Below are 11,217 nucleotides of genomic sequence, written 5' to 3' on the forward strand. Positions count from 1 at the left end.
AATAATTGGTGTAACAAGGTAAAAGAATGTTATTAATTACTGTAGCTTGTACCATCACATATACTTCCTCAAGAAGTTTAGAACTATTTTCCTAACTTTCTGATGTCTCACTCATGATGTTCCCCCCTGCTTTTCTTTTCCTCCTCTAAGATCAGCTGAATACTCCATTCTCTGAGACATGGAATTAGCAAATTATTTAGTAAATTACATGTCATTGCACTAAATTCAAACCAAAATGTATCCTATGCATATGACAAGATTTTCACACTCCATTGTTGTGTCTACAATGGAGTGATTTCCTCTTAGCCTAGTTTTAGGTATAGTATTTTCCTCCTCTGGAAATAGGACTTTCAAATTTTCTCTCCAGGTTAAATTTATGGGACTAACAGAACCATGACATCCACTGCAGGGACCAGCTACACCTTGATTCCTAACCAGAAATACAGACGCAGTAACCGTCGCTCCAGACAGCACTGCAGCATCTTGGACACAGATCCCCAATCTCTGTCCACACTTGGATACTTTAAAACACTTCCATTAGAGATCTTTCAAATGGTATTGAATTATCTTTCAGGTGAGAATCTGATAAGAAAGGTATTGCTTCCAGTATCTGAAAATTGCCACAAAAGTTTTCCATTTAGAAAAAGCCATTATTATTTAAAATGTTTTACCTTTCAGCTAGTTGAAGCCATTTTATGTGACTTATTCTGTGAATTTTCAGCTTTTATGTGTGAAGAACCAAATTACCAAAATTTAAGTGATAATTACAAACTATTGAAGTGGTTTTTGCCTATTATGTGTGAAAAGTATTCTTTAGATCTATCCATTTCTAATTATTACAGTTTGTTGGCAAAGGAGATAAACAGTAATTAGATTTTGTTTTATTTGTAAATCTTATTTCTTGGCCTATTTTTGAAGTAAGATAAAGTTATTGACTAGTGATCAGCATTTTTCTTGCAGTAAAGATTTACAGGTTTACTGGGCTTTGCTTTTTCAGTGAAGGATATCAGCATGCTGAGCATGGTGTCGAAAACCATCAGCAACCGCCTTATTAATTACATCTCAACCCCATCAGGAAACCGAAGGCTCTTACTGCAAGACTTTCATAACCTTGAGCTACCTGGCAAGAGAGAAGGATCCTGTATTTTAGAGCACTACAAATCTCTAGGTGATCCTTTAATGCAAATGGTAACAATTAGAGGAGAACTAAACTCAGTTAAAAGGTTTCTTCTGTTATATGCATTGATCGGTAAAATGCTGAGAATATGGCCCAAATAATTTGTGTGGCTCCCTCTGAAAGTGAAGTTCCTCCCCATGCCAAATAGCCCACTCAAATACCATTATCTGGTGCGGGGAGGTGGGAGGAATTACCTGAAATGATTCCAAAACCTCTTAGTTATGGAAAAAATAATGTATGCTCTGCCTCCTCTATGTTTATTTTTTCATATTAAATGGCAAGCAGGGCTTGGGCAGAGGATCAGGTCTCAGTAGTAGGTGTTTCCAAATTTAGTTTGTTTGGACACCACTGCTGGAAACTGCAGCAGAAACCAAGACTCCCAGGCCCCACACCAGCTGAAGGAATTTGGCTGTTCAGACTGCCTTCATGTATCACTTTGGAGTAGCTCGCATTCCTCAGCCTGGGAAATGTAGCCGCAGCACTTAAACCCAGCCTAATTCTGAAGTGACCAACAACAGTTGCCATCAGAAAGCCTGCTTGGTACTCTACTTGAGATGTTTTGCAGATCACATTCCACTTCTTAGAAAGAAGCATGCTCATCACAAAAGTGTTATCAGAGTTGTCAGTGACTAGCATTCTCCTTGGCAGCTTTGTATCAAAGACTGAAAGGGGCATGAAGAACACATTTCCCTCTCACTCTTAGCTTAAGGGCAATGTGAAAATGTCTGCACTTTTGCTGTCATGGTATACTGTGTGCTAACCAAAGCCTTTCTGGGTGAAAAGATTCACTTGATCTTTCTTTCAGCTGCTCAGACCTCTTTTGGCATAGCGTAATAGAAATCTGGATCAAAATAACATGGGTTCGATGGTAATAAGGAGTACTGTACAGCCTCAAATTCAAAGTTGTTTGCTTTTTAACTTTTCTGCTAATTTTTAAAACACATCGATTCTAAGTCATTCAGCTTCTCGCTCAGAAATGAAGCATTCCTTCTTATGTGTCTTGAACACTGAAAATTGTCTTCACTCCCATCAGTGTTCTTCTATATGAGAAGCAAATTAACTTAAATCCTAAGTTGATCCCTACCAATTTACTGTTACCTAGCTGATAAAAAAAAAAAAATTGTTTATTTGACAGAGAAATAAAATGATGTCATGATTAGATGTAGAATTATAAGTATGGTTTGAACTTAAGACATTAAATAAAGGCATACACAAGGTAAAGGAATGCTGTTAAAATTATTGAGACCAAAGACCTTCTACTGCAAGCAATCCATGTAGGTTTTGAGGTATCTTAAAATAATCTTAGTGTTTTATTTTTAAAATGAAGCCTGCAACTCTACAATTCTTAAAAAAAAAAAACCCAAACAATTAGTTTGGGCTTTGTAGTAACCATGTACAAGATGGCAACTTGTTTAAATGTAGGTGTGAACCCATCGCTATAGTAGGCCTAGTAGTAAAAACATGACATATTCAAAATATAAAGATCATTGGTATTATGTCTGTCATCAGTGGAAGGCTCAAGAGAACGTTTTTGTTAAGAGGTCAGTTGCAAAATCAATATTTACTTTACAGCAGGAAAGACTGGACTCAATGGGAAAAACTCATTCCTGTTCAGAGCGCCTGAACAGGGTCTACATATTACATAAATCTCACTTAAACTCAGAGGGGTCTGGTTCCACTCAAGTCCATGGTAAAATCTTCCAGTACTTGTAATGGGGTCAGAATTTCAGCCATTGTTTAAAATGGACTCGAGTTATAAATGATCGTGGCACTGTCCTTCCGCATGGCGGGGTTTTGCTGTACAAAACCAGGAGCAGTACCTTTTGCTCAACCCTTTTTACTCAACATAATTTTTCCCCACACTGATGGCTGTATTCTGATTTGCAGCTACCCTGTCTCAACAGTTTCAACTATTCTTCAGGGAGTTCTCTCTATCATCTAATCTAGTCAATAGAAAATTGACTTGACTGAGCTTTGGACCATGTCCTAGGCAGATGAATAAATTATGTCTGTCATGTAGGAATGCTAACACACTTCTAAATAAGGAAAGAGTCAATTTAGAACCACAGTAAATGCATGAAGTACTTCTTGACATTGGAGAAGTTATGTATTTTTTGGGAGACTGACAATTCAGAAAAAAAAGTTCCCCCCCCCAAAGTACATGCTTTTCTGTGGATTTCTTGATTAATTGACAAACAAGATATATATATTTTATTCTGGTAGAAGTTTTTGAAGAGCAAGCTGTTAACCCATGTTCTATCATAGTGTAGAAAGAAATGCTGCTTAACAAACAGCTGTTCCTCACTATAATGAACTCCAGACTTTGACATCCTAAACACATACCATTTCAGTCCTGTATAGGAAAATAATTTTACCTCTTAGCTATGTTTTACATTAACACAGTTTAGAATATTTTCTTTTTTAGAGCATGTGGCTATCTTGAAAAAATTTTGGAAGCTCAGCTTTCCATGATGTAAGGGGAAAACCAGCGTTCCCCGGGGTACTGTTAAAAGAGGTGCAACAAGGAACATTTATTTCCAATATTTTTAACAGCTGTAATTCTAAAACCAATATAGTAATTTTAATAGGGCTCCAACTGTGGCTAACAGGGACTTTAAAACAACACAATAAACAAGTTATGGCATAGGAAGCCTACATACTCCCTGACAACATTTCTTTAGTAAAAGATGTCCCCACGACAAAAGCAGACACCCCTTCTCCAAAGCGCAGATTACTGTTTTGTGCTGCTCTTTTTGCCTCGCAGTGGCGGCTTTTTCTCACTAGCGTGTGCATGCATGGGATGTGAATGCTTAAGCTAATTCAGTAATGTATGTACCATGTCCGTATACTCATAGTCACGTACATATTCGTTTTGTTCACAGGGTTGTTGCTTAAAAGATGCACACTTCTATTGCCTACAAAAGATAGACTAAAGTATATACACAAGATCCTCTCAGAAGTAAGTTCACATTCCTTTCACTAGTGTTTCGAATTGTCCCTTGCTCTTACAATACCATTTCTATAAGGCAATTGTTAGTTGAATTATGCCTTTTACTGTCCCTTTGCTGGAGTTTATTACTACTGTGTAATGAATTTATTGATTTGAGATCAGACTCTTTTTAATAATAATAGAAAAGCCTAAGCCAGCATATTGAACACAAGGCTGTTCTAGTAAGATTTCATATTCCAAGATCAGTGGGTTTCAACTTTTCTTCAGTTTGTGAACTACTAGGAATTTTGCAGTGGAAGAGCACAGCTCTTCACAGAAATTTTGTTCTCCTGAAAAGAGGGTTGCTCTTCTTAGCTTACTTTTGCACACCCATTTGACTACAGTTTTGGACGTAATGCTAAGCCATAACGTAGTTACTATAACTTGTTTCCTTATACAATAAGGGAAGAGAATCCTTCTGAATCTCTCTAACTAGCATTGATGTACACAAGTAGTACAAAGAATTTTCAATCACAGCAATTAGCTTATGGTCAGTTAAGATAAATTACTGGTGTTTTGCACTTGCAGGTTTCCTGTTTTAAACTTAATGGTTGTCCAAGTCCTTTGCATTGTTTAGGATTACAGTGCTATGGGGTATTTTTACAGGTACAGTATCTTTATGGAGAGAAGGCAAGTATCACAAATATAAAAGAAAATTAAGGTAGTTTTCTAAATTAATCTGTGTTTTTGCAAGATATTTAGAAGTATAAGATGGTTTTGAGCCTTGTGGGGATAGCGGGGGGGCAAGACTTTTATTCACACAGTTCTCTGAATTTCCTTTCTGGTTGTTAAAGTTGCTGATTTGACTCTTGAGAATTCCTTGGTTTGGATTTCACTACCAACCAGTCTGGATTTTGATTAGCGATTTATTATCTAAGAAGACATGGGAGAAGGGGAGCATTTTATTACACAGCTTCAAATTCACAAATCAAGAGCGGAGATGGTTTAGTTTAAAAGTAAATGGCTATACACATCATATGCCAGAATATTTTTGTTAGCTTGTGGTAGCTTAAAATTAATTAAAAAAACCCCAAACAAACAACAACCCAGTGTCAAATGAATTAGTTCAGCAATGCACAGCTTATTTACTGTAATGACTACTGTGATTGCAAATATGCAGTAAAACGCTAAGGGTAGGACCATTTTAACACTACATGAGATGTTTGATTGTGAAGTGTTAGAATTGCCATAATGGAGGCTTTACTGGAAAGTAACTTTGTTTAAAAAATACAGAAACAAATTCTCCCTTAGAAGAACAGGCATTTTGAGCACATTTTAAATGCATTTAAGTCTTGGAAACTTGTGCATAGAGGTGCTGTATAAGTATGCAGCATTAAAGTATTTGATAATACAGAAAAAAATTATTATCTTTCCGTGGTTAAGAGTTACAGATAATTATTTGTGCTGGGACATTTGTCTTTGTAGCAAATACCTTTGTGTACTTTTCCACATAAGGTTAAAAAGTAAGATCTTGGCCCTAAATGTGGAATGCCATTAGCAGCTTTTGATTCTGGGCTGCATTGAGCTTAAGTACAACCTCTGCCATAATGTACAGCACCTCTGTAGCAGATAACGGTTTCCATACACTCATCAGGGAGACGCTGTGCAGGCACTACACTCCAGGTATGACACCTTCCCTCTCTGTCTTCTGACAAACAGCCGGACAGGTTGTATTTATCTAACATGAGAAATGGCATTGTGATCTAAATCTATGGCTCAATCTATTCATTTTTACCCCCTTTCTTTTGTAATCTTCAGATCCTAACAGCAGGCTGGGATGAACTAGAGTGTCACCGGGTTTTTAACTTCCTCTGTGAGCTGAGCAATTTACCCCGTAAAGTACAGACAGTTGTCAGCAGCAAACCGGGTAATCATCAAAGCAGACAAAAGTCCTACAAAATCAAAATGCGCTATCATAGAGAAGTCAGAAAAATGGATCTTGATTACTGCAAACAAAATGTGTTTAGAATTGAGAATGTTTTAGCTCAGCTAAGCCTTGTAGCACCAATCCTTTCCTGACTCTCACGTACATTCTGTTAGCTCCAGTATTACACAGAAAGTGGGCATTCTAAACCAAATACTTGGCCTTCATATAGATGAATACAGCTATTTTTTCTTTACCAAAAGCAAAGATAAGTGCTTTTGTCTTTGACACATATCCTGTAGTGAAGAGAGTTGTCTTGAGAGGCGTTTAGGTTTTTTTGAATCATTCCATTATCAAACCACTGCATAAGTTATGTATATACGTAAACAGTAACACGGACTTGAATCTTTCCTACTGTACACCAATGCCAATGAAATCAATGGGAAAGGAACCAACACAGAAATAAAGTGATGCAGTTAAAGATTAGGTTTAGTATTTCTGAAACGCAACACTGATGTGGCACACGCCTCTCAAGAAATTCTTATATTACCCAACACAGGACTGGGTATTTCTGTGGAACACTTTATACACAGCCATATACACGCTTCCTCCTATTCCCACTTACTGATGCCGAAAACCAGAAACCAAAGAAACATAGCTGAGAGCCCCTGAAGACATGCATGAGTTGCTGCAGAAAGGTACCAGAGGGTGCATCAATAGATTCTATGGCCTGAATTAGTGCAACATATCCAAAACAGCTAGACTCAGGAAGCAACAGCTGAGAATTTAATTAAATCCCCTTAGATGTTCTTGGGCAGCTTTAAGAAAATCCTTCTTTCTCTTCCTATTAAAAAAAAAAAAAAAAAGTGATCATCTGTATTGTGCAAGGCTTAATGGATTTATAATATCTACATTCTTTTACCCCAGGAAGTGCCCGAAAGCTAGAGCTGCGGATAAGGTTATACTGTCGTAGAGTCTTATTGAACCACTGGATTCATCGAAGTGATTCTGCATTTTGGCTGACTCGTATTTTAAAGCCGTGGCCCATAGTCAATCAAGCTCGCCTGCTGTATATCATCTTTGGGCCAGTGTCCTCTCTTGATGGCGAGTAGTCTGGGGGGTTAATTTTGAAAGTTTGTTCCCTGAGAATGAGATTTCCTTGCAGGATGCAGCATTTCCAAAAACCAAGCTTTTGGCAAATAAAATGTAATCGTATTGCCTAGAAAAAATTGTTTTGCTTAACCAGATCTCACTAACATACATAAAATACATAAATGATATGTGTGTGCATATATATACACATCCATATATATATATATATATTAAAAGTTGCAATTCAAGTGAAGAAATTGCACCTCTGTTCCTCTATTCTCTCTTGCTTAGAGTAGAGTTAGCTCGAATGCACCTCAAAGAAGCATCTGTTTCCCTGAAGAAAAGCATGCTTTCTCACTTAATTATCAGACTTGGGTTTCTTTAAATCACCCTTTGATTCATGCTGCAACTACCACTGTCCCTACTGAAGTGACAGATGGAAAAAAATCTCACTGTCACAAAGACTGAGTTGTGTTACCTGAATTCCCCTCCTCTGACTCTGCTGTAAGGTCCAGTTTAGCACCTTCCTTGTTTAAAAAAAAAAAATTACTTTGTCACTTAATAGCAGTTGTGATTAATATATTGCTCAGGACATGTGGTTTGGCAGAAAATGATAGAAGGACCAACAGATGAGACCAGTCTGAAAGGTCTAGCAGATGCAATTAAACTGCTGTATGATACAGAAGCTAGAGAATGGACAGCAGATGATGTTATCAGTCTTGTGGATGAGCTGTCAGGTGTGTTTTTGCCTTTGTCATTAATCCGTAGGATTATATGCTCATGTCCTCCAAATCTGGCAATAAGTGTGTTTCAGACACAGAGGTGCCTTGGGAAACTGACTGCAATATTCCTTACAGTAGCTGTGGCGTAACTGGAAAAGTCATTACACTTGGAAGCCAGGCAGTAGCTGGGGATGAGCGAAACCCAGCACTGCTTACAAATTCAGGCTGTCTTTCCCCATTGTGAAATATTTTAAGAATCCATGCAGACCTTTGAAATTCAAGTCTTGTCTAGCCATTATTCAGGAAACGTTGTCCAAGCTGTGTAAGCTTAAAACATAATGTTTGTTCAAGCCAAAATTCTACTGAACAATGTTAACAGCCACATTGAAAGTTAGTTTTGGGTGAGATTATACCACAGAAGCTATCGTGAAGAGCTCTAACCGTATTGCTGGTAGGAATTGCTTGTATGACTTCATTGTGGCAATTGTATTCCAGAGGGTACCCCCTCACAAATTCTGGTTAGCTATCAAAGCCAACAACTCATAAATTCATGTCTTCCAGAATAGTTTTTGTGGCACTCCTTTCTTTTTGTCCAAAGATCACTAAAATTCTCTCTATTTTATTATGAAGTTATTCCCCGGGAGTGGCTCATGGAGAACAATGCTCGGCTTCTTATTCTGAGTGGAAACAACGTTTGCTTCACTTTCATGGCCAGTAAAGCTGTGAATGGAAGAGCCGTCGAGTTAGCCAGACTCATGGTCTTCCTGGCTTTGGTGAGTACTACTGAACAGAGCCAGCTTGGGCCTTTTGTCTCTTTACCCCCAGATTTGCTTTCTCAGACCGGAAAGCTGTTTCCCCATCTACTCCTACAAACCAGGACTAATTCCAGCAAGAGACTTGGTAGTCCTCCACCTTCTGGTCCCTGTCCAGCACGTCTCTGCAAGGTAGCACGCCTGTCCTTGAGGAGAAGTACCACTAACAAAATGTTGAGAAGTTACGCCATTAGCACACCAACAATAAGAATAACCTCTATGTACTCGTAACAAACCCTTATTTTCCAGGCCACGGCTGCAACCGATCCGTTAGAATTGATCGTTAATTCTAAGATTTAATCTTGCCTTTTATAGCATTGTACTCATCATAAAAGGTGTATTTCTAATATTTCCTGTGTACATCAGGTCTGTGAGAAGGACCTGTACTGCATGGACTGGGCAGTAAAAATGATGCAGAAGGTCTGCAAAGTTTTCAGCACTCCAGGGGAGAGAAACAAGTTCCTGCAGTGTGTGGAGAATGCCTTTGCTCACATGATCATGGACATGCTACAGGCAGTACTGTCCGGTAAGCCTGCGGGTCTGTGAGGCGGGACGAGCTCTTTAATCAGGAGCTAGCACTGAGCAAGGCACACAGCGTGGCATCACAGCCTGTCCTTCCCTCCCTCACCAGGCAGAGCAATACTGGAGTGCCTGAAGTTTTTTTGATAACATAAAATAACGAATCAAGTGTCATAATTGGGAGAGACATTTATTTTAACCGATCTCTCTTGTTTAAGAGATTCACCATCCGCCATGGACGGTGAAACAACAGTCTTTTAAAATACGTCCCACCAGAGCATTAGGCCCGAGGTCCTTTTGGGCTGCGTCTAAACACAGGCTCTGAGCAGCTGCCAGCCAGCCTGTTCAACTCAACGAGCTGCAGTTGCTCCCTGTCCACAGCTTGTCAGCCTTGATAAAACCTCAAGACTGATTATGATGGCAAGCTCAGTTAGGACAGATTTTTGTCTTAACGCACAATTGTTCTTGTCTGTCTTTGGACAAGCTGGTGAAGGAATTTTGGAGACCGTCTCCTGTGTTATTTCACAGCTGTCCTGCCATCAGGTGCAGTAGCTGATGCCTCATAAATCTAAGTGGAGGCTGCTGATTCAGCCTCTGCTGAAAACACTGAATGAGTGAGATTTATCTTCAAAGAAGTCATTTAGTTTCACTAATAATTTAAAAATGTTTTTCTTTGCCCTGGTAGGTGATCGTGATGAAGAGGACGGCAGCTTTTTGAATTTGTTTCACCTTGTAAATGCACAAGCGAACTTCCATAAAGAAATCCTGTACCTGACCATGAGAAGCAACAGCAATACCGTCTGATGCTCTGAATTTTACAGGCTCTTGCTATACTCCTGCTGCATTTTTTTTCTAAACATTTGCAAAGCAGTGTCCAATTATTTCTTAAATTTCCATTCCAGTAAGAGCTGGAATAGCTGCGGGAGAAGCTAGTGACATACATGTCAGACCAGCTGAATGAGCTCATGGAATGTATTGGGGGACCTCTAAGTGTTCGCAGCAGAGTTCTGCGCGTTTTGCTCCTCTGAGGCGGCGTTAAGGCACACTGAGGAAGCGGGCTGGGGGCCTCTGCTTTGGGAACATAAACTGCATTCTTTTCCCACTGTGTATGTTTGCATACACAATAAAAATGACATGGTTTTCATATTTGATGTGCATACACAAATTGAAGAATGTTGTCTTAGTTCAGAACCAAAACCATTTTGATCTTTTAATTTTGTTTTCTCTTGGGAATCAGAGGAGAAAAAGACAGACATGATTAGAGAAGCACAGCTACATTTTTTCCAGTTTGCCAGGGTCTCTCTCGCTAACTCTTACATTCTGCGACAGAAGTGCTCCATAGATTGTACATTCAGTTTTAGCAGAAAGAGGTGATTCCTGAAAACAATTTAACTGCTTTGATCAAGCAAGGCAATTTTTTCCCCCCAAACTACCGGCGCCTTTTAACCATCAGGCAGAAGAAACTTCAAATCCCTCTCCCTGCCTACTGAACTGTTGAAGTGTATTTGCCTCCATAGGACTTAGCTACATTGAAGACACATGTTCAATGCACATAGGCTAAGATCACTGTTTCATTAAAGTATATAAATGTTTGCTACTTATAAAAGGTTTAGATTTTCTGCTATATTGCCTTCAAAACAAAAACACGTAATGTGTAATAAAAAGCACTTACTTCACTGTGCGTTGTTTACAACGTGGCTGTTTTCTTCATATTATTACATAGCCTTCTTCTCCACCTGAATCACTTCCCAAATGTTTTAGTGTTCCTTCAGGACCGGATTTTAGCTGCAGGGACCCATGTTGAGCTTTGAAAGCCAGCCTTCAACTGCTGGAAACAGCTCAATGGTACCAATTTATCTCAGCTGCCCCCACTTGATTTCATCAGTAATGAGCTGACAACAGCTCTGTAATGATTTGCTTGGAAGTTTGCATATGAAAAATTCTTGTGACATTTGTTGAATATACAATTACAGACAGGATTTGACTACATTAAGGAGTGGATATGGGATATAAATTTGCTGAGGATCTTTGCAGCGTGCCGG

General features: G+C 38.9%; 1 protein-coding gene across 1 annotated transcript; it reads left to right on the forward strand.

The window, feature by feature from the left end:
* Positions 1-393: 393 nt before the first annotated feature.
* On the forward strand, positions 394-9,979 carry FBXO47 (F-box protein 47). Its single transcript, XM_009573490.1, has 10 exons — positions 394-574; positions 998-1,168; positions 4,060-4,136; positions 4,695-4,772; positions 5,925-6,033; positions 6,958-7,134; positions 7,713-7,859; positions 8,475-8,617; positions 9,023-9,182; positions 9,861-9,979. The coding sequence occupies exons 1-10, from the start codon at positions 394-396 to the stop codon at positions 9,977-9,979; spliced, it is 1,362 nt and encodes a 453-aa protein (XP_009571785.1).
* The last annotated feature ends 1,238 nt before the right edge of the window (positions 9,980-11,217 follow it).

Source organism: Fulmarus glacialis, unplaced genomic scaffold (assembly GCF_000690835.1).
Source record: "Fulmarus glacialis isolate BGI_N327 unplaced genomic scaffold, ASM69083v1 scaffold24892, whole genome shotgun sequence".
In the NCBI taxonomy this organism is placed as follows: domain Eukaryota; kingdom Metazoa; phylum Chordata; class Aves; order Procellariiformes; family Procellariidae; genus Fulmarus; species Fulmarus glacialis.